At 33.1% G+C, this 25,419-nt stretch overlaps 2 protein-coding genes across 3 annotated transcripts; one reads left to right on the forward strand and one right to left on the reverse strand.

Annotated features, from left to right (window-relative positions):
- Positions 1–875: 875 nt before the first annotated feature.
- Positions 876–2,283, reverse strand: LOC145075235 (L-type lectin-domain containing receptor kinase VIII.2-like). Its single transcript, XM_079021538.1, has one exon. It carries the CDS (start codon positions 2,083–2,085, stop codon positions 1,096–1,098), a length of 990 nt encoding a protein of 329 aa, XP_078877664.1. The 5' UTR covers positions 2,086–2,283; the 3' UTR covers positions 876–1,095.
- A 16,116-nt stretch (positions 2,284–18,399) lies between these two features.
- On the forward strand, positions 18,400–20,993 carry LOC145077018 (myosin-M heavy protein). Of its 2 annotated transcripts, none has more exons than XM_079022802.1 (7): positions 18,400–18,687; positions 18,790–19,045; positions 19,317–19,505; positions 19,579–20,242; positions 20,337–20,443; positions 20,532–20,591; positions 20,672–20,993. In XM_079022802.1, the coding sequence occupies exons 1-7, from the start codon at positions 18,511–18,513 to the stop codon at positions 20,698–20,700; spliced, it is 1,482 nt and encodes a 493-aa protein (XP_078878928.1). In that variant the 5' UTR covers positions 18,400–18,510; the 3' UTR covers positions 20,701–20,993. The 2 variants fall into 2 exon arrangements, with proteins under 2 accessions (XP_078878928.1, XP_078878929.1); XM_079022803.1 differs by having other exon boundaries at positions 18,401–18,687; positions 19,594–20,242.
- Positions 20,994–25,419: the final 4,426 nt, after the last annotated feature.

Below are 25,419 nucleotides of genomic sequence, written 5' to 3' on the forward strand. Positions count from 1 at the left end.
ACCTTGGAGCTCTTCTTGGATTAAATGTCAAAGAAGTTATTTTCGATTAATGTTTAACAACCACCAGAACCTCATAAATACATTAAGATGAAGATTTATAGAATTTAAGGGCTAATAAACACACATTCAAAATCTTTTTGCATGTCTTAATCTACATATTTTCGTGAGAAAGCAGAGCGGCAATGACGATGGTTGGTAGAAGGGCTAATAAACACACATTCAAAATCTTTTTGCAGGTCTTAATCTACATATTTTCGTGAGAATGCAGATCGGCAATGACGATGGTTCGTAGTCTTAAACTAGTGGGAGTTATCATTATCTCCAACAATACCTACCCACAACAAAGCAAATCGATGCAAAGGATATGAGAAGGGATTTTCCCCTTAGTTGTATGGGTGAAGGAAAGTAAGGGATATCAAAGGTCGTGGGAGGAAAAGTAAGTGGGAGGTGGTAGAGGTGTATGTGAGGAAGAGGAGGAGATATGTGGGAGGCGGTGGAAATGGCAGTGTTTTATATCATCGAAGAGAGAGAGAGAGAGAGAGAGAGAGAGAGAGAGACTTTTAAGGTGTCATGGTACGAAATGTGTTTTATATCATCGAAAAGAGAGAGAGAGAGAGAGAGAGAGAGAGAGAGAGAGAGAGACTTTTAAGGTGTCATGGTACGAAATGTTCATTTTGAAGGAAAAAAAGGCAAAAACTTCAAGTGCTTATATTTATCCAAAAATCACAGTTTGGTCAAAATTAACACCAAACGAACACAAGTTCACCTCAATATACAAAAAAGTTGAGAAATTAAATTAAATGCACAAACATTATATCATCAACAATTGACCCAAAAAGACAACACAATCGCAACCCCAAAAAACATATATGATATAACATAAGGTCACACTGCATTTCCAATCTTAAACTCGCATCTAAATTATCATAACATTGTACAATATCGAACTACATTTTGTTCCTAACATTGCACAACATTATAACCACAAACACAAACCTACATTAGAACTGTGAATCATCGTAACACAATAACCACATTCATATACAAATCAAGAAAAAGTAACACTATCACCTAAACTAGAGATAAGAAAGTTACCTAATTCTCATTTGCACAAGCTTCATCAAGAACAATCTTCAGTTTCTTGTGCTCATCTTCTTGCAAAGATTTCACTGCAAACTCTTCAGGCATAACCGGCCTTCTATTCCCAAAAACAGTCCACATAAACATCACAAGTAATGTACCTAAACACCCAAATCCAATCCCAGTTATCAATGCTGCAAGAATCTTCATAACACAATCACTTTCTTTAGGAACCTTCATATCGTGTTTTTGAATCTCTCCTGTTGGATCCAATGGCTGTGAATGCATCCAGTCGGGAGCTCTGTATGCTTTAAACTTCCAAGAATCGATCTTGCAGGTTTCTGAAGAATTCCCATTTGATGAACTCAACCCCACATAAACCCCTTCAATTTTAGGCCAGATTTTGGATAAATCGTTTTGCACAAATAGCAAAGGATCTATAGGTCGATTGCTGCCAAATCTATTCAATCTAACCTCCAAACGTTTCGACCCTGGTTCATAATCGATCCAAGTTTGCATTTTTTCACTACCATTAATCACCAAATTAACAGAAGAAACATTCATAATTTTAACAGACATGAATCTTGATGAATCAATCCCGGTACGATTCTCAAATTCAACACTCAAGGGCACAGACGAGTAATTATAATCAAACAAATTCATGGGATACCCATAAGGGAACAAAACAAAAGCTAAATGATTCCCATTTGATATAGAAAATGAAAAGTACGTAGATATTGATACCAATTTCTTGGGGATGCCTCCGTAAATCTTGATGGGTTTTTTGTAAATCACTCTACCAGCACTGGCAGGTAATGGAGCAGTGAGTTGTAAAGAAGAACCGTCATTAACGACCTTCGCATCTCCATAAAGAGCGAGAAAGGAGTGAAAGGTTGAATTTTTGCCGAAGTTGTTGAGAGAAAATGAAGTGTCTGGGTTCGCAATTAAGAATTTGAAGAAGAGTGTGAAGAAGTAGAGGGTAACGAAGGATCTCGAGATGGCCATTGCTTGTGATTTGGAGATTTAGAAGGGATAATACGAAGAAGCCATGAATGAATGTGCTGGTGCTTAGGGTTTTGAGAAGAAGGGAAGCTTGGAAAAATGGGGAAAAGAGAGATTGGAGGTTGTGAAAATTAAATGTGGGGTGTTATTTTACTGGTTTTTCTGCTGCAGTCTCTGTTTGTCGCTCCTTTTGGTACAGTGGTTGACTGGTAGCTTAGTAAAGGGAGTGAGAGTGAGAGTGAGGGTGGGGTGGGGTGGGAGAGAGTATTTTACAAGTATACCCTTACCTTTTCTTGTCTTTGCAATATCTACCCCCTAATTCTTGGGTTCCATTTATGGAAACCTTTACTCTTAAATATAGGTTTGAATATGTAACTACTGTTTTTTTGTCAAATTCATTAATGGGTTGGTATTACAAATACAATGATTTTCTTTAAGCTAAAATCGAGTGCAATAATAGCAAGTTAGTATTTTTCTAAGGGTAAAGAAAACACCCTTGTAATATGTGTCTTTAAGATATATTCATTTTAAATATCAAAAATTTAGAATGATTTTGTTTCTAGTATTTTTTAATTTAAAACTTTACATTATAATTCCTGTAGTTTTTAACTATAGAAAATAGATTAATTGTAATTTTGGTTCTAATAGTTTTTAATTTAGAAAAAATATATTTTTTGGTATGTATAGTTTTTAATTATGAAAAATAGATTAATTATGGTTTTGATCCTTGATAGTTTTTAATTTAGGAAATTATATTTTTGATTTTTATAGTTTTTAATTCTAAAAGAAAATAGATTATTTATAGTTTTGGTCAGTTTTTAATTTAGGAAATTGTATTTTTGGACTTTTGGTGCAAGTAATTTTTAATTCTAAAATTACATAATGAATAAATTATAATTTTTGGTCAAGACGGTTTGTATTGTTCTGCATTTTAGGTTCAAGTTGTATTTTTTTTACAAGAATGTTAAATTGTAGTTTTGTCCTATGTGGTTTTGATTCTTTTACACTTATGTCTAAGTTTTAAGATTTTTACATGAATGATCATTATAGTAGGCAAAAATTACAGGTTTGGTTAATGATGTTGTCTTCATCTCTTCTTTTAAATATCTCTGAAAAAACCATTTACCTTCATTTTTTGTCCTTTTCTTGTTTCAACTTTTATTATATAATTATCTATTATTTGTTTTAATAAATAGATCATTCATCAATCTTTGTTTTCTTTTTATTAATTTGCATATGTATCTCAAATATATTCATTATGCAACTAATCTTACATACCAGCATTTTGTACTAGTTAATTCTCTAGAATATTATGGCCATCGAAGTATATTGTTGTGGTTTTGTTGATCTTGATGTGGGTTGTATATCATAAGAGGCAGCTGTGCTTGTGTTCCATATAATACAACCATATTATTGCTACTACATTTGGTGTTCTCTTGGCAAACTCTTAGAATTGAAGACTAACATTGATGATGATGGAAACCTTCACTACAAAGGGATTATGTTGTTGTTTGGTTTGTTATATGGGAGCATGGATGCTATCCTTTTAAAAGAGGTGGAAACAATAATGTTATTACTAATTTGACGCCCCCTTGGAAAACATGTATAATGAAAGGCTAATACTAATTTTGTCAACCCCTAACTTAAAAAGGGGAGTACTAATGTTTTGCTTACTTGGTTACTTGGTTGATTCACGGTTGCATATGGTACTCACATAACTAGATTCCCCTCTAAAATGATGAGTTTGTTTGGTAATGCTTCTGTTTTACTTAATGTCTTGTTTAGAAAAGGTTTCATAGATGGTATATGGTCATGATTTGTGTATTTCAATCATTCACAGTCTTGTGATGTGTGGGTTGGTGTGTAATCATAGGTATGTATTTGTGTTTAATTGTAGGATTATGTACGCTTGTTTTCAAAAGAGTGATACATTGTGTTATCGATGGTGTGTCGATAAAACAAACGGGTGTCGTCGATTTGTTGGTCAACGAAACATATAGGTTTCATTTGAATGGTGGACAACGGCATATGAAGTGTGTTGGAGTTACCAAAGAAGGAAGTAACAACGATGAAGTGTTGTTGAGATGAAGTGTCATTGAGGATGGTTGATGAAGGAGATGGAAAATGATGTGGGGGTTGGGGTAAAAAAAAAAGTTAGGGTTGAATATATAACTTTTTTGTAACCACATGGATCATGTATGTAGTTTTGTCTAGATTTTTTGTTGTATTTATTTGAAGTATGAAATCTATAAAAGTATAAAAAGAATTATGAAGGGACTAAAATGAAAATATTTGGCAAAAGAGATTCCCCCGACAGATACCGATATACGGTCGTTGTAGTAACCGGTAAGTATTGTTTTGTCCCGCAAGGAATGGGCTTTCTTTTACTTTTATGTTGTTTCTCATTTTTGTGTATTATGTAAAATTATTTCTTTATTTATGAATAGTACCATTCCTTTTTCCACCTTGGAGGGGTACAAGACAAGGGTACACCATGCCTATTTTAACACCGATTTTTTCGTTAAAAACAAAATAGTGTTATTGTATCTTTTGTTTGGATAAAAATCTTAGTTAAAAGCAATCGTTATTTTTTAACTTTCAAAGATATAAAATTATATAAAAACAAAAGTACTTGAAGTAACTCTTAGATTATGAGTTTGTAGTTAAAAGAAAATATAATAATTAATTTTGTTGAACAAACTTTTTTTTTTTCATTTTGAGATTTTTTTTTTCAGTTCCATGCCTCGTCAAGATATTAAACTCAAATACAGTGTATTGGAGTTCAATAGATAATGATTTTTTTAGGAAAATTACGCCAATCGTTTCTCGTGCATATGTCAAAACGCAACTTTCGTCCCAGATCCATTTTCCGATGATAAGGGTTTCACCAGATCCATTCCCAGAATTGCGAACACCACCAAAAATCATTCATCTTCCTTGCCATCATCACATGGTATGAAGATGTTTCAATCCTCATATATGAACATATGCCGACAACTTCTTTGTCGATCTCGAAACCCTAGCCGATGAAACCCTAACTCTCTGATGAGACCACTTAAGCTTGTTCCCCTTCTTTCTCTGACGATGGTTGCAGTAAAGTCCTCGTCTTCTGCCCCCACTTTCAGTCGCATATCTCGTTCCCTCGTCGTCTGCAAATTGGTTGTATATAAATATCAATAACACTTCAAGAGAATACACCGACAAGGCTTTGTGTTACAACTCGTGTTCTTCTTCTCCCTCTAATCAGTCACCATATGTGTCTCATCCTTTCCGTTCTCGATGCAATCGACGTGTTCCTGGTAATCTTTACAAACGAAAGTTCAAAATGGATTTGGATTTGGGATTAGGGTTTGCGGTTGACAAGAATTTTGGGGTTTTTTATAGTGAAGGTATCTGAAGGAAATTTCGGATGGATATGCTAGGCCTATGATAGATACAATTGAAAGAGAAAAAGGGAGAGAAACATGTTGTATTCACCATCGATAGCAGTGAGCGGATTTCGACTTCTTGGCGGTGGTCGTATAGATTTTATAGCGGGGTAGATCCAGGTGTAGAAGACAAAAGGAGAGAAAGCAGAATTTTAAATTCATCCTTATAATTTTAGTTCATGTTATTTTGGTCCCTGTAGTAGAAGGAAGTAGCCATGAGAAGCCTTAATGGAAAAACCGTAATTTGGAAGGAACGGGAGTACGCCATGCGTACATGTGTACACTTAGCGTACTAGGGCACACCCTAATACGTTGGGCGTACGTTCACGTACGCGAGGCGTACTCATCAAATGTTGAAAACCCTAATTTTTAGGGTTGAGCCCTATATAATCCCCCTTATAATCCCATTTCCTTCATCCTTTCAGCCTCTACCCTCCTTGGGTCGATCTTTCAAGCCCTAGACCTTGTGTGTGTTGAGCTTAAGTGTGTGTGTGTGTGTATTCTTGGTGTTGAAGAAAGAAGAAAGGATTCTTTGAGAAGCTTTGGTGTGAGATTCAACCTTGTAGATTTGAGATATTCGTCTCTTTGGGGAGCTCCAGAAGGTATAAAGCCTTGAACTTTACTTGTATTTCTTAGAGATCTAGCCATATGGAGTTTTATGAGTTTTGTCCCTTTTCTTGGATTTAATGAGTAAATGTTACTCTAAGATCAAATGAGTTGTATTTTCAGAAGATTTGTGTTGTGTTGAGTCATAAAAATGCTTCCTTGACTCGCTTAGTGCTTGCATGCAAAGTGTATAGGTCTTTAGTGGTTAAGATAAACCAGGAGGTTGGTTTTGGGTCTTAATTATGCATGCAAAACCATAAAGTTGGAAACTGTATGGTTAAGAGAACCTTCTTGGACTTGGATTTGGATTTTGGACGTTTAGATTGAATGAATTAAGCCCTTATTCAAAATTTTCATGGTCACTACGTACGTTGGGCATACCATGGCATAAGTTGGGCATAGGTGGTTAGCAATGTGTTTATTGGTTAAGGCGGAGTATGCTAAGCGTACACCTGGGTACACCCCACGTACTTAGTCTGTTGGGTTTTGCAATTTTGGGCTTCATGTTTGGGCCACCGTTTAGGCTTAGATGCTTGGGATCTTATCAGACCATCTGAGTATTAGTGTTTTGGGCTAAGTGAAGGGATAAACTCTAGGGTAAGGCCCAAGTAGGAGTTTGGGCCCATTTTGGAAAATTAGGCCGATTATGGGCCTTGAGTGATTACTCAGTTTTGGGCCTTTTGGAATAAGATTTGGGCCTCGGTCTTAGCCCAAACTAGGTAAAGGTTAAAGTGGCCTTTTCCCTAATCAGGTACTAATAGCTAAGGTTTGTAATCTAATTATTAATTGGGTGTTTATCTTGATGTGATAGTGTAGGGATTTTAGTGAGCCAACAGCCGAAGACTTTCAGTGTGATTCAGTAGTGTGAGGTGAGTCTTCCTCACTGTACTTCTAGGTCAAAGGCACCAAGGCCTGCCCATAGGTTTGATAACCTGATATTCGTTGGTGTGTTGAGTATGGAATAAATATGCATGCTAGTTTTTGATGTGCTGATATGGTACATCTGTAAGACTACATGTGATACTGTTTGATTATCTATGTATGTTATTATCTGTTATATATCGAGATATTATGTGGGTTGGGTTGAGGTTGTACTGCTTTGTGCGGTAGCCAACAAACCCTGGAGCAAGGAATATATGAGATGAGGGCCAGTGAGGGCATGTCAGACTCATACTGAGGGCTCATGAGCATTCCAGATATGAGATGAGGGAGGGAATGACATGCCAGACTCATACTGAGGGCTTAGTGGTATTCAGTCCGAGAACTGTTTTGGTCGGGGAGCAAGCCAGACATAAGTTGTGGGCCAAGGGCAAGTATGCCTTATGTTGTGGGCTCAGGGGTAATCTAGTTTGTTAGTTGTGGACCCATTGCATGTTGTTATTGTTTATGTGTTATTTGTTGTGTGTTTGTATTTTGGGGGAACTCACTAAGCTTTGGGCTTACAGTTTTGGATTGTGTTTCCGGTACCTCAGAGGGCTGCGGGAAGGTGAAGGTGTGATCTTGCACATCCTCGTGTTTGGTTTTTATGATTTTGAGAATACTCTGATATTAAACATGTCTTGAAAACTATTTTGTAAACAATGTTGAATTATGGGTTGTCTTAAAAAGTTTAATTTTTTAATGAATTTTATGGATGTTTATCACGCCCCAAAACCAGAATGGCGGAAATGTTCTAGGGTGGAGGACGTCATGTATAGCATCACAACCAATGTATATTAGCAATCATAGCAACACAGCCATTGCATTGAATACTTAAATAAAAATGTTTACATCAATTTGGAAATTGTCTGAAACTTGTTTGGATTTCATCATACAGAATATATAGAATATAAACATTAAACTCTTATTGCTCCAACTCCTCAAAAACCCAGCAGGTACCTGTCTATTGATGTCCTGAGAATACAAGCAGTTTAAAAATATCAGCATAAAGCTGGTGAGTTCATAAGCAGTAGTTTGTAATGAAACTTGTTGATGAGCTAGCATAAATGTTTGTATATTTTTAAGAAAATTCGACATTTTCTTTAATGAAAATGTAGTGTTACCAGTTCTGTAGTAAACCATGAATATCTGTATTTTTCCAAGAAAATCTGATATTTTCTTTAGTGAAAATATAGTGTTATCAGTTCTGTAGTAAACCATGAATATCTGTATGTTTCCAAGAAAATCTGATATTTTCTTTAGTGAAAATATAGTGTTATCAGTTCTATAGTAAACCATGAATATCTGTATGTTTCCAAGAAAATCTGATATTCTCTTTAGTGAAAATCTAGCATTATCGATTCCATATAAAACCATGAATGTTCGTTACTGAAAACTGTAGTGATATGCGTAAATACTACCTCATGTGACTAGCTAAAGCTAATCATGAAGTATAAGTATTTTGTATGTGAAGCCATTGCATAATTGGTTCTGTTTGAAAACCTTAGCTTTGGCCAATACACGTAGTGTGTTTTAGTTCTATTTAGTATAAATAAAACCATTGAAGAGTGTCAGATTGTAAACTAAAGGTGATTTATACATAATGTGAGTCGTATAACCATACTTGATATGACTAGAGACATTTCCAACGTTCTTCAGGCGTCGAGTTAAATGACATTTGTCACCCTGGGCATGCCTGCCCAACTGTAGCTAGCAGTTCAGGTGTGGGATTGTCAGTCCCGGATAGATCTATTCACAAATCTCACGCTCTCCATCCAGGAGACTCTGGTTATACTATGATAGGATTTATCCCTGTACACCTAAGGGTACAGTAGTGAAGTAGCGCCTCACAGTATCATACAATCTAGTTTACATGTAGTGTAGTAGCGTTCTACCGTAGTGAAAATCCGAATGTATACCATTCGTAGAGATAATTACAGTTATGAAAAACGTGATAGAGTAGTGGTGCAAACTGTAAACTATTCCTGTTCTTTGTGCATACGCTTAGTAGTGAAAGTTTCTATACTTGTTATGTTTAGAAAAATCCCAAACTATACCGATTATAGTTTGCATGAGTAACGTAGTGAATAGCGAATCCGGAAAACTATGAAATTTCAGTGAAAAACGGCCCTTATGCTCAACACAGTACAAAAGGGTTAAAGTGTGAGAATTTCATGAGTTTTGAAAACATTTATGTTTAGCTTGTATCTCCCCCCTGAAAACATTAAAAATACGGAAAAATGTAGGGGTATGAACTCACCTCGGGTGATTTGAATGAAGGATCGATATGGAATGCGGGATGTTCAAGTGAAGCCTTGAACACGATTTGATCCTAATCAACAAGTAATGACACATAAAGGAGTCAAATGATGGTATTTCACCACTAGATGTGACGAAGAACCATTCTAAGAACTTGGGACTACTTGCACTAAGTGTTAGGACCTCAAAGGATTGCATGAGTAAGGTGTATGACCACTTTAAAGGTGTTTTCAAGGTCCATACTTGCATCCATGAAGTGTCCTAGGCCCATACTTGGTTGTAGTACAATTTTAGGGTCTTAGAAATGGGTTTGTGGTCCTATGGTGTGTGTGTGTGTATGGTCGCACAAATGAGTGTGTTGTCGCACACATGAGTGTGTGGCCGCACACAGGAGTGTGCTGCCGCACACACGAGTGTGTGGTCGCACTCATTCAACGAGATGAAGAACATGACGGGACTTTCATGATTCAAGGCCTAGATCAAGAGGTTCTTCAAGTATAACAAGCTAAGGGATGGATTACTCACGTTTTTGAAGCTTTGGAAGGTTCAAAGTTGGAGAAACTTGAGAGGAAATGATGTTGTGTGCTGCCAAGGTGTTAAAGGAATGAAAGGAAGGGGGCTACCCTTTATATAGGGGTAAAGGTGTTGCCCCAAAGTGAGTGTGCTGCCAAGGGAGTGGGTGTGCCGCCGCACACCCGTGTGTACGGCCGTACACTCCTCCAAGAGGTGTGTATGGCCCAATTTTTCACTATTCAACACTCCGACTCATTCCTAAACTCAACCTTGGTTATATATAGAAGCTTAGAACACTTAAATGACCCCTTGAATAACACTAGAAATCGACGAAACAAGTTGAATATTGATTGAATTGATTAATTGTACAAAATTGAAATTCCGGGTTGTCACAATGTTACAACCCGGTAAAGATATTCGACGGTTCTCCATTTTCCGATGGTGGTGCGGCTCCATTGTTTGGTGGTGGGAGGAATATGAAGAGCTGGGAAGGGACAAATGGGGTGAGGTGGGTAGGGAGGATAGGCTTACCATTTTTTTAAAATTATTAATAATAATAATAATATCATTAAATTAAATGGAAAAGAAATACACAAAGAGCATTATGGTCATTTTAGATCTAGCATGGACTACATTTGCAACAAAACCACGTATCAGGGACGAAACGTGCAAGTTTTAAGTAAACGATGGATGATCCGAGTTAATTTTTGAAAATAGAGACTAACGTGTGTTTTGGTATATGTATGAGGGTTATGTATGTAAACCATTACAATGTATATTTTTATATGAATTAAAAATAATTTTTATATAAATAAATAATTAAATTAAATACCATTTAATTTTCTACCAACCAACATATCATATATTTCAATTTTTTTAAATTTCCAGTTATTTTATAAGTCTTACATTTTCAAAATTATTTTATGAACCAGACATATAAATCCACTGGGACATCCAATGATATTAAGTTATTAATCATGATAAATACTTGAGAAATAGAAAATAATATAAAATATCACACACCGACTAATTACGAATAAACTTAACTTAATAAAAGACTCATGTCACGTGGATATTTTACATCCATATTCCATTCAATGTTAAAAGTCGATTTTGCCATTCATATCTTCCAATTTAACCTACAAATTCTTCTCATGCACACAAATAAAGATATTATGTATAAAAATGGTATAACTCACTAAAAGAGAATTTATTTACTTTCATTAATACATTATTATATGACCGTATATTGCATTTTAGTACACTATTTAATATGTATAAAGTGATTACTACACTTATTATTAAATCTAAATAAAAATTATTATAATCATTAATTTAATAAATTTTTATAAATATTAGATGTTTCATAACTATTTGTAATTTTCAATTTCAATTTTTTTCTTATCGGTGGTTTTAATGAGCTTTAACCGAATTTAGTATATTCTATTAACTAGAAAGAATGATGTTATTTTTGTCACATCTTTTTTGCCTCAATGTAGGTGTTACATCATCTTTGTCACACTATACAAAACTTTTGCTAGACCATCTCCAACCCTTCACATTATTTTTTAGAGTATATCTATAAAAAAATATTTTAGGTATATTGTTTTTTATTCAATCCATTACACTATATTTAACACCAAAACGAATATGTTAGGTATATTGTTTTTTATTCAACACTATTGTGTTATACTAAAATTCAAAGTGTTAGGTATAATATATGGTTGGGGCATTATAATAGGGAAAATGACTCTTGAGGGTAATTAACTTTTGCGTTTGTACTCATTTGGTCCCTTTTTTTTGTATTCAATATACCATCGAACTTGTTGTTGGTGTTTACCATAGCCTTTTTGACCGGCTTTTGACCTGTGATGGCCAGTCAAAGGGTTATGGTGAACACAAACAACAAGTTCGATGATATATTGAGTACAAAAAAAAAAGGAAAGGGACCAAATGAGAACAAATGCAACAGTTGGTTACCCTCCTGATTCATTTTCCCTTTACTCATTTACAACAAATCCCACATCATCTCCTACTTATATTAATGACTTTATGAGATTCATTCTTGTTTATCTTCAAAACATAACCTACGAAAGGACATTCTTCATACATGTACAACTTTGTAATGTACTTGAATATTTATTAGGAGAATCTTGACTAAGCAGACGCATTTCATAACTACATTTACATTTCCAATCAAATGATTTATCGTATCATGGATTCTAGACAAGTCTACAAACGAGTGGATTCACAAGTGCTGTGATTTTTGAGTTTATTTAACTTAAAGATCGAACTCATGGGATAAGATACAACATCAATATGTACAATATTATGGTGATGTGTCTACAAAAGCAACATGATATTGTACATATTGATGTTGTATCTTATCCCATGAGTTTGATCTTAAAGCTAAGTAAACTCAAAAATCACAGCACTTGTGATTCCACTCGTTTGTAGGCTTGTCTAGAATCCATGATACGATAAATCATTTGATTGCAAAAATTAATTACCCTTAAGAGTTATTTTCCCGTTATAATACAAAAGTGACTTTTTTTTGGTTGGTAGAATTGAGATTAAAAAAAAACAAAAAACAAAAAGCCGTAGAAAGTAGTAGGTGATTGGTTGGAGCAAATATGGGATATAGTGTTTCTCTCTCATATGTAACTATGTAAGGATTTACCAAGAGTTCTCGAACACCCATATTGAGGCCAATGGGTGGTATGTGCCAAGAATGCAAATTACTAAGGTGTTGTCCTGCCACTCCCCATAACCTTGGGAGAAGTAAAAACCAAACTCCAAACTCAAAAGAGGAGAAAACTACAAACAAACAGATTATTGAAGGTGTGGTTTTCTATTTTGTAAAAACTATTGCTACGTTTGGTAGGCTGTAATCGTGGAAGGAATGGAGTCAGTTAATACGATGGAATGAAAAAACATTTATTTGGTTGGCAACGGGAAAAGAATGATTCATTCAAGAAGGAATGACATTCCTCCAAGGAGCGGGTTTTCTATTCCATGGGAACTCAACTTTTTTTTTTTTTTTTTTTTTTCATTCCTTTCTTACACGGAGTGATAAGTGACGATTTTGCCATCCATCGATTTTATTTTCAATTCATAAAAATCTCAAAAACATCATCAGTATCATCCAGATCCAAACAAAATCATCGGTCCATTCAAATTACTACAACATAATCAAGTTCAGTAAAAGAGACTTTTCCATCCATTGATTTCTGATAGAGTTTTACTGCCTATTAGGTGGTTGATGAAATGCCACTATGAATTCCTTTTGGGATTGAAGGATGATGTATAGTTGTTTTACTCAATTTGTGATTGATTTTAGTCCTTTTACTTGAAAAAAATAATAAATTGGTTGAAGATACAACTAAAAGGTTAATGACGTTTCTAACACTGATACTCTGCTTTATGCATGTACGCAAGACTCAAAATGTTGATCAGACACACACATGCATGGGTGAAAAAGCTTGGCTTTGGTGATCCTCTTAAGGCAAAGATACTATACTATGCTCATATGGCCCATGCTTGTGGAATGACAATTTTAAATGAAGTGCTTATAGTCTCGAGATGTAATTAGAAAAGTGGAATGACAATTATAAATGAAGTCCTTTATATGCTTGTTGAATTGTTTGTTTTTAGAAGGTTGATATTTGTATAACTTATATATGTTAATGTGATGAAATTTTGTTTTCATTCAATATCAATTTAATATGACAAAAAATATATACTTTGGTTGGATAATGTGTAAAAGATATAAACATATATGTATTTTGTGTTAGGAGGATATTTTTGTCATTGCCAATTATTTTATTCCATTCATCTCCAATTTCTTACCTACCAAACAACATAGATTAATAACTCATTCCATTCCAATACAACAACCAAACATGACAACGGAATGATAACGAATCATTCCGTTACATTGTCCATTTCATTACTTGATTCATTCAATTCCCTAATCGTTCATTTCTATCCAACCAAACAGACCCTAAGTATTTGCGGGGCGGTTCGGTTTTTACATTATATACATCACTGCACCGAAAAAATCGCATTGCAAAATCACACGGTCTTTTAAACATTTGAATAATCTATATTACATATTTCATACTTATAACATATTACCTTTTATATGATTTGTTTAATTAAGTTTGGAATAATGAAAATATTTATTCGTGATTAGTTTCAAGACTTACGAAATGTCTATTTGGCCAAGAAAATATTAATTTAAGTCGTCTCAAATATGTTTTAGTTATGGTTTCGATATTTTCTAGCATTTTAGCCACAAAGTCGTTTTATATTTGTATTTGTTTTATTGTAAGTTCAAAGATATATTACTATAGTTCATTGGTTTTGCGATTTTAACATCGCCCCAATGTAAAAAACCGCACCATACCTATAGCGGTGTATAAAATGAACCGAAACACATTGAAACCGATTTGCAACTAAAATTGCAAACCTCACCAAACATAAATACTCAAACATTCGTTTTTAACAAGCTAAAAAATGATGTATGCGGTTTTAACCAAAACCACACTACACTCACCTACATAAACCAACGACAATTTCGTATTTGGCTTGAACATGTTTTTTGAAGTTGACATGACCAGAATCCATTTGAAATGAAATATAAAATGGTGAAATGGAATATAAAGTTGAACAAAATCAAAGATTCTGTTTTTTAATGCAACTAACATAAACACTAGTCAATTTCCTCGATATGCACAATAGCCTCATTTTATTCTTTACAATAATAACATGATAATATGAATTTCATCAAAATATGTTTTAATAATATGATTCCTTCACAATAATAACATGATAATCAAAATCGATCATCAATGAGCTAATAGAGATAAACCTTAAATAGACATTCTTCAATATTTTCTATCATTAAATTCCGTAACCACAATTCCTCAATTATTTGTCACTTCCTGATAAATAATTAAATAAACCAAGTCCAAGGTCTCAAACTCTCAATGTAATCACAATAAGATTGCTCCAAGTTGTCCGCTAAACAAAGTTAGAAAATTCATTCCTCAGTGTTCAAATAATAAATAATCTAAGTGTTTAATCATTAAGTCTCAAATAGCAGCATATTCCATTTTCATCAAGCTAACTAATGACACTAATATCAAAAGCACTTCAGACCAAGAATGACATTAACAACATCAATACATTTAGCCCAATAAACTTCATAATCAATATATAATCTAAACTACAACGGTTCACCTACCTCTACCACAGTCATGCTTGCAACTCATCATAAGATGATTTATTGCCACTTTATATATACCTTCAAGATAAGAATTCGTACATACAAGTTTGACAGATGAAAGTTGAATTTTGATTGGATGGATACAACTTGTGGGTCCCTTTCAGGTTCTTGATTGGCCTATGATTTTGACCGATGTTTTACCATAACAGATTTTTGGTTCATAACTTATAGAACAATATAGATCATACATGATACATCCATTTGAAACAGCAGGGAAAAATTAGTTATAGTCGTTTTTTTCCCAATTGGGGAAATAATGGAACTATTAATGAAATGGAAAGAAAAAACAAATTGGAGAAAATTTATAAAAAGTTAGAACTTAATAGGAAAGCTTCGTTTCTTTTAAATCAATCTTATTGTATTAAGTAAAAAACAACACCTTAAATATCCAAGGTTTAAGGTAATGGTTTTGTTAAACTTGCAATAGATGAATTGGCAGTAAATTACATTTTTAACCCTTATGCCTCATCATGGCATTACATGCTAAGATGCTACGGCCTACGTGATAGTAGTGGCAAGGGTAAATACGTCCAAACATGTAAAGTTAGGCCATAAAGTAAGACCAATAGGTAAAATACGATTCGAGAACTTACTTACCAATTGGGAGTAAAACCAACAGTTAAGGAACAATTTAAAAAAGGGTCCTTTCCATGACTTGCTTGCTATATTAAGTTGTTATTTCTATATTAAATGTTGTTTTCATTATTCGTAAAAAGATACGGAAAGGCAAAAAACAATGCATACCAATCCTTTTTTTTATCTAACTTTTTATGGTTCCTAAGGTTGGAGGGAGTGGTGCCATCGAAACCGCACTTTCTTCACCGCCACATGTACGTCACATCATTGTTTACCAAGGGAGTGGTGCCACATTTTTTTTTTATAACTTTTTTAATTTAATAAAACTTCTTTTTTAATAAAAAACATAGTTTTTCATTACATGAAAATTAAAAAAACATTTAATTGAAAAATCAAAAAACATTACATTGCATTACAAAAAAAAAAAAAAACATTGGTGATTTTTTTTTTAATAAATTAGAGAGAGAAGAGTCTGTTTTGTTTGAAAAAAAATATAAAATGTATGTGTATTTATATGAAAGAAAGGAAAAAGAAAAGAAAAAAAATTCAACAGTGGAATATTTGACGTTTTCTCCCCCAACCAATAAGATTGCACGACTTTGAAGGGCCGCACCACGGCCTAAACCGTAGGAGACCGTGGTCAGGGGGCGGTGTGCGCGACTGAGGTGACAAAACTGCGGCCCCAAACGGCATCCACTCCCACCGGTCTGAAAAGTCCAAAAAATGGTCTCGAAACAACTCTAACAATCGATCCAAAAACAGGCTCTGAAGGTTATATGGATCGACTCTTAGATACTTTTTTATCTGAAAGTGAAAGTGAAAATAACTTTTTATCTGTCGTCTCTAATTCTTGTTGTTCTTCAAACGCTTTATCTGAACTTTGCAGCTTCTTGCTTTTCCATCACTTCTTGAAATATTGCTTCCATGTCAACTGTGGATATTGGTATGGGTTTGTTAATTTGTTTTTTTTTTCTACATATCTTCACAATAAAATTTTATGTCTGTTGTTTAGAGGTAACAATTTCAAATCGTTTATGTAAAATGGATCAATTTGGGTTATATTTTGCTTAAAAGCGGAATGGGTCATTTGGATTGAAAATGTCTAAAGTTATATACTGCAAACATGATTGAAGCACAAGAAGGAATATGATACTTGATTCAAGGAAATACTACAATTGGAAAACATGAGAACGAGGAAGGAGAAGTTGTAACGTATTTCCAATTATTCGTCCAATGAATCCTCCAACTCCTTCACATTCTTCTCTTATAAAATTGTGGAGTTTCCTTTTCAATATGCAATCAAAAACACAAATTCATGATACAGAGGATTTGGTTTGGTTGGAATCTTCTCGTTCTTCATCTTAGATTTCTCTTAAACAACCACAACAAATACATGCCATCAAATCACAAATGTGGTATTCTGTTGGTTTAGATTCAATTTTGGGCAAAATCTTATGGACCCAATGAATTTTTGAAGCAAAATCTATAGTGATTCTAAAACATCAAACATTCATCCAAACTAACAATTACCATCACATTTAACAACAAAACTAACTCAATTGACAAAACATTTGGCAAATGGAAGATAAATTAAACAACAAGAGTTAATTACCTCAAACCCAACATCATGAAAGTTATTTTCGAGTGCCTCTGTGCCTGCATCATCTATTCGAGGGTGGGGGAACGGGGGAATTTCGTGGGTGCAGGGGAGGCAAACTCCGTCCCGTTTGGTTCGTTGACATGCCTTGAGAGAAGAATCTCTCGGTTCATCCTATTTGGGTTTTCCTTTGAGGAACGTTATGACTTTACGCTTCTATGAACAACAAAGATGATTTGTTAAAACTTAAAAGCTTTTACATATCTATCGCTCTTGAAATTTGATTTACTAAATAAATGTACACGAAAATGTGTGTATGTCAGTATGTGGGAGGGTGATTCTATTATTGCCCATAACTGAACTATAATCATTATAAATGGTAAATGTATTTCGCTAGCCATTAGGTATCGGCTATTATTAGTTTTAGTTGGTTAATGGTTATGGTTAGTGCAATATCGGTTAATTATAATGACTAAAAATGACATAAAAAAAATACTTTACTATAAAAAAGTGAAAAAAGGATGTATATTGTTATAGAATTGAATGATTGAATATGTAAAACTATATTAAAATATGAATATATATGATATCCAACACACCTAACCCGATATTGAAATTTGAATATACTATTCGAGAGGTTGTTTCTTAAAATCAAAGTTTGATCGATTTAAAACTTTTATAAATAAGTAATTCAAATATGTTATTTGTTATTTATAACACTTAAATGATATTAGATTTATATGAAAAAAAAGGCAAAACTATTATTATAAATAGATTAAATTTAACGGTAAATTGTCAAAAGAAGAAGAATTCAAAAGTATTAAAATCAAAATACAATGGTTATTTTCATTAATTGTTACTTCCTAAATTTTATGTTTTACACATGTAAAACTCCAACGGTTAGTTAATTAGTGCCGAATATGTAAAACATTATTACTTTTACCAAATATGCAAAATACTCTAATTCTTAACAAATTTGCAAAATGTTTAGATCGGGGACCATCGTTGTAAATAATTAAATAGTTCAAGTACTAACTGCGTAAATCACTCTTTAGCAAATATTTTCACTGCAACTTCCCTCCCTCCCTCCCGTTTGATAAAAGAAAAACGCCCGCTAAAAACAATACGCGCTCTGAAAATTTTAAACACTCCCGCCCCCTTCATCTATATGCTTCCCAATTCCCCCTTCAATAGTTCCCATCTCAAATCTCTTCATTTCCAGCTGAACGATCGACAGCGAAATGGGGAAGCAAACGAGATCCAAAAGGTCAGAGACTGCAATCGGCAAAGGAAAGATAACCCCAATTCAAGTTGCGTTCATCGTCGATAGATATCTCTCTGATAACAACCTCGTTCGAACTCGATCCACTTTTCGATCTGAGGCTCCACATCTTCTCGCGAAATCACCAGTTAACGATGTACAATTTCACCCTTTTCATCTTCTCTTTTTTGTAATTTTTGATTTCCGTTTTAGTTTCCGTTTTATTGGTTTGAATTTTGAGATCGACAATTTTGTGTAGGCGCCGAAGAGTTTGATGAGTTTAGGGGATATGTTGGAGGAGTATATAAGTTTAAAAGAAGAGAAGGTGATTTTAAGTCATGAAAAGAGTCGATTTGAACAGGAGAAGTTCCGGGTGCAAACGTTGTTGCGAGGAATGCAGGATGTTATGAATGTTTATAATGGCGGTGGAGCTTCTGCTTCTGCAGCACCTCCTCTGCCGCCTCCGGCAGTTATGCCCACTTTGCCGGCGGGGACTTCTATGGCCTCTCCTGCAGGTAAATATCCCTAATCCATCTTAACCTAATTAGATCTTACACCAATGACGCTGTTGAAATATTAGCAAGACAATGTAACAAGTTTTTATGTTCATAAGATCGAATAGTAAAATTGCTAAGATACGACCTCATATTGGTGTATTCTTCCTAAACTTGCAATGGTTTCAGATCATGAGATGTTAATTAGTGATAAATACATTATTTTCTGATAGTTGTGGATCAAATAGATTTGAAATCACAAATCGAATGTAATTTATTGTTTTTTTTTCAGCAAATTTTCCGGTCTACAACACCCCAGTCATGATGTCAACATCCCGACTTCCAAACTCCTTATCTGAACCCACAAATTTCTCAACACCATCAACAAGCCAACCAAGTTTAAAGAGAAGAACGAATTCGAGAGACGTATGTGGTGCTCCGGCAGCTTCAAAGCGAAAACGCGGTCAGCTCAATTCATCAGGTAAATCAATCTATAATCTATATCGATCCTTTCAGGTTCTCTATGTTTGTGATAATCAAACTTTGATAATTAGTGTATTATTCTTCAGGTACTACTAAATCAATTTTGCAACCGATCGCATCACCTAATAATCAAGAACAATCGTTACAAATTACTCCGGTTCCATCGATTTCTCATGTTTCCCCACCGATTAGACATTCACCTGCTCAAGGTTCTAGCGTTGCCAAATGTCTATTCAACCCAACGAGTCAATCTCCTGGTCCTCAAACACCCTCCCCATCACCAATCGACAAATCCATTTCTCCACCCAATAATCAGACTCCACTCTCAAGCACCAAAAAAACCCTAACACCCCAAAAATTCACATCCAGCAATCGAACCGTTATCACTTCCGAGACAATCCAAGTAAGCCCTTCAAAGCAAGTTTCTTACTATTCAATCGAGAGGAATCATTGCATTTCATCACCAATGAAACCAAGTTCAAAAAGATTCGGCACACGCGATCATGTTAAAGGAAGGTTGGATTTTGATGGATCAGAGATATCCGAAATGAACTCCGGGATGTTAACCTCCGATGAAAACACAGGATCGCCTTCGGAAGACGACGCTTTTGATTTTGATTTGCCGAATTTAGATTGTTTAGGAGTTGACTTTAATTTGACCGAATTGTTGGGTGATTTCGATTACTTATGTCAACCGGATAACGGGTCTGGATCCTCACCGGAGTCTCTTTCAGGGTATAACTCTCAAAACTTATATCATCAACTTTGACGCTTTTCGAAAATTTGAACTGTATTAACTAATTCTGTAATTTTGAATGGAAATTTTCAGATCACCGGAAACAATGGTTGATGGCATGACAGGTGACCATGAACTTGTGTCAGGAATGTCTTCTACATTGACCCAAATCATGTCCGAGCAAGACATGAATTTGCCAGGTAATCTAATCGACTGGACTGTAATGGACAAATTGTATAGGGCTATTTATGTCTTTTCCATATATAAGAGATTTCTTGATTGATGCAGGGGCTAATTCAGTGACATCAGTGAAATCCATAAAACAATGTATCAAAGTATTTAGTCCTGGTATGTATTTATTTTTGTTTGCCGTAATTCACAGTTGAATTATCATGGAGTTGCTAATCAGTTAAAAATTTGTTATGCAGTGAAAAGTCGTAAAGTACAAGAGGATTAGATGAGAACATTTCGTTTGTTTGTTTAATACTGCGTATCTGATTTACATCTCAATGACATTGACAATGTTGGCCATTTTAACGAGGAAGCTGATAGTTTGATGACATGGCACATGTATAGTACTTACTTCAATTAAATGGTCTTTAGATTCAACATTATTTAGATTCAAGGGATTAATCATATTAATGACATTGATCATCTTGTTGCTTACAATAAGCTTGATCCGGATATAGCTTTGTTTACTTAACTTGGAATATATATTGATGCAATCATTATTTTGTTAAGTTTTATGGATTTTTTTGGTGTTATGAGTATGCTTGGGATTGAGGTAATTTTATTGAGAATGGTTATAGGTGTTAGTTATTATGTGAGATTTATGTATTATGTGGGTTTATTTAAGAAAATATGAATGTTTAAATATTTAAAAATTTTGAGCTTATAAGAAAAATATTGAATTATTAAAATTGAAGTGTTTTTTTATTTTTATTTTTATTTTTAAATTTAAACAAATAATTTAGATAAATAAAAAAACTAATGATGATTGAATTTAGAAATAAAAATGTAAGTTTTTTTAATGAAAATGATATCAATTTATTATAAATATTATATTTAAATATTATGTGAAATTTAATAAAATGGAAAAAACATAATGTGAAAAAAAGTTGATTTAAAATAACGATATGTGACAAAATGAATGAAAATGTAAACTATTTTTTATGGCTGTAGAATTTTGGTAATTAATTATTTAACATAAATGCTTTGGTTGGTTGTAGTATTTTTACAATTCTTTATTCAATAATCTGTGTATTTGTTTGTTGTAACTTTATGATTTTAATTTCCTTATAGCTTTTTTTTTAAATAAATATATAAATATGAAAATTTAATAAGAAATGTTTACTATTTATTTGGTGTTATTGATATAATATACACTAATAACTTGTATTTACATAAATGTACTTTAAATGATTCCTGTTTTTAAGAACTAATTGTTTTATAAGAGTTGTTTTTGTTGGACTTAATCCAAGATTGATCAAATGAATGTTTTAAAAATCGGTTTTTTAATGAAACTGTTATAGTGATTGGTTTATCCGGTAATTTTCAATTTTTTTTTTAAATTTTTCTACACAAATAGATATCTAAAAGTTTACAAATTGAAGATCAATCCAAGTACATTAAAAATATATAACTTTAAATTTTACATCAATCAAAATACGTCATAAATAAAATAAAATATAATACAAAAATAAAATATAGTTTTAGATAAATACAAACACATTAAAAGACTTTATACCATGTGTTTATATTCAAAGAAATTTAAATCGATGTAAAAAAAAGTTAAATTTGTTATGAAAATCATTCATTCCCATTTGTTTTTATTTAATTTAACGAGTTTAACCGATTCAATTGGTTTTTGTAAAAATCGACTGATTCATTCTTGTTCAAAAATAGACATAAAACCAATGTTAGTTGAACATCTTCCCTCTCTGGTTCTCGGGCCAATCGATTCGACCAGCCGGTTCAAACCAGTTTTTAAACACTGGATCAAAGTCACATGCATTTCTTTAAAGGGCATTTTAGTCTTTTTCTTGTATGTTTGATTTGGTAAAAGCATGTTGGCTGTAGTTGATTTAGTGGGTAGAAGTCTCAATGTTTTTAGAATGATATTTGCCATTTATTAGCTTCCGATTGCGTTGAATAAGATGAGAAAACACATAAAATTGCATCATAAAAAAATCCTATGATCTTCCTCTATTGTTCATAGTCACATATAGTAAATCATTGAAGCTTTTAATCCTCCTATGTTCTTGTCTCCTTCATTTTTTAACTAATATACATTATTTGGTTGGTAGGAAACTAATGAAATTTGGGGGATAAAGATTCCAATTCCCTGAGATTCATGTGTTCGGTTCAACTTTAGTAGGGAAAAATGATTCCTAATAAAAAATTTTCCTTCAAAAGAAAGAAAGTTGTTTCTATCAAATTGTTGAAGGAATTAATTCCTTGGTAAGATGGAAAGTGATAGATTACCAATTTGCCCTTACTAAACACTTCATCAGTATCAACCTTACACAAACGTTAATTTGCCACCACCACCACCACAACTATGACCAATGTCACCACCATCACTGAACGTCGTCGCTAAAACCACCATCACCATTGCTGCTGCCACCCATCACAACCACCGCCGCTACTACCACTAACATTACCCATCACCACTACTATCACCGCCACCGACGCTATCACCACCATCGCCGCTGCCACCACCACCACCACCACCGCCACTACCCATCACCATCACCACCACTGCTACCGCCACCACCACTGCCATCACCCACCGCTGCCGCCATCATCATCACCACCGCTATTATCACCCGCCACCACCGCCACCGTCATCGCCGCCACCACCACCGCTGCTACCATCATCGCCACCGTCACCACTACCACAACCGTCGCCACTATCATCGCCCCCACCGCCACCAATTTTTTACTATTTTTATAATTTATATAATGTGTCTTTACATATAAGTTAGAAAACAAGATAAAATTAAGTAGAACAGATAAAAAAGATAATTTTGTTATTTTACATTGATTCTATTTCAATTTGTTGCGAACCAAACAAAATCTAGAATTGATTCCCGTTTCTTTTTTCTAACAACCAAACAATATATGCAATATATGAAATAGATTCAAATTCCTAACAAATTCCTTTTCAATTTCAATTGTAATTCCTTCGGAAACATTTTACGAACCAACCGACAATTTTTTTTTTTTTTTTTTTGAAATTGAGTTTTGTTAGGTTAGTGGAAGTAGATACTCATTACCTGATTTGTTGCGAAGAAATATGTAATGAACCATAGATTTTATTAAGATGAAAAATAGATTGGAAGGTAGTTTAGATTATTGTAAATATCTTAAGTAGATAGATATCTCTCTAAATATAATTTGTAAAAAGGTTGAGTTATGACCGATTACTAGTTTAAAGTGTAAGAAACATTTTTACTTGTCCTTAATTAGTAAGTGCTATTTAATTTGAACAATCTAATTCATTTAACCATTGGTAAAGTTTTTAAAGCATCCTAGAAGAGATAATTTATTATTAGTGATGTATATAGAAAAACGCAACTAATTATACATGTATACATAGAAAAAACTCTTATATTATTTTTATGTTTAAAAAACCTTTATATTAATAGTTGCTATTCGGAAATGGCCAAAATACATGTTTTTAAGAGAAGTTGTCTATTACAAATCTAATGTTGCTTACATTTTTGTTTTTTAATGTGTCATTGATGTTAATTATGATAAAAAACAATTAATTAATAAGGGAAAAATCAATGTATAATTCCATATGGAGAACACAATCGAACAAAAGTAATCGAAATAAATGTACGTTTTGACATGTTTTCACATACAATCAAGAAAATATATGAGATATGCATATCATATCATATTTTTAGCTGGTCATTTTTTCTGAAATCTGTAATTTGGTTTTATTTGAAACGTAAATAATAATATATGAGTTTTTTCTGAACATAAAAGATAATATAAGCGTTTTTCTACATATACATGTATAACTAGTTGTGCTTTTCTAGATATATCCCTAATTATAAATTACTAATATAAGATGCTTTAAAAACTCTTATGGAATGAAAGAAAGGATGTCGTCGGTGGCTCTTTTCTCTCCCTCTCGTAGGTTACCAGAAAAATAATGAAAAGGAAAGAAAGGACGGTAGGGAAAAAGAATGCTTCACATGGGTTGTAATGCATGAATCATTTAGAGGGATTGCCCATCTTATTCAATTAAAGACATATTTTATAGGTTAACGAATATTTTTAATGTTGAACCATTATGATGTTACCTTTTAATGGTTTCATTAGGAGGTTGATTTTTAATGGTTCAAATAAGAGGCCACCTTACAATTCTTTAGAAGAGATTGAAGTTGAAGATGAAATGTGAATCCAAAAGACAAAATTACAAAATTGGTCCCATGGTTTGTATTTTCTTTGGGTACCTTTCAAACATTTTCAAAATTATGGTTTGTTTTTTTTCCATGAACTTAATCATCTACCTCAAGTTAATATATGTCATGTGTTATTGGTATTTGATCTGAAAATGTCTATATTATACTATACATAAATCATTTTTCTTTTCATCATATTTATATAAAACTTTCTAACCCTTCAACTTTCCATCTGATATATTAAATTTATTAATTTAAGTATGTTATTAAATGTAAAATATTATTATATTAATTGTAAAGCTTTTAATTTATCAATAAAATATATTTAATTTGTTAATTTAAATAAGATATTAAATCTAAAACCCAAATCAAAATATAAAATAAAATTAAAAGTAGTCAAACATTCTTTTTTAAAATAGCTAAAAAAAGTTTAAATATTTAAATATAAATTTGAATTGATATTTATTTGAAACTTCACAATTTTACAAACAATTATTAATATTTCAAATAAACATCGTGATCAAAATAAAAAATGATCAATAAAATAAATTTAAATTAATTGCACATAAGAATAACTAAAAATAACATAAAATTAATATTTATATATAATTTTATTAACATGTAAGCCCTAATAAAAGTTATTATATAAGGTGATAATCAATTTATTGTAACAACTATTATTTTACAGTTAATACAAATAAAATAATCATTTTGAACATAACTTATTTATACATTTGTTTTTATATAATGTAATCTCC

Source organism: Lactuca serriola, chromosome 9, assembly GCF_051521515.1.
Source record: "Lactuca serriola cultivar US96UC23 chromosome 9, Lser_US96UC23_V15, whole genome shotgun sequence".
Lineage (NCBI taxonomy): Eukaryota > Viridiplantae > Streptophyta > Magnoliopsida > Asterales > Asteraceae > Lactuca > Lactuca serriola.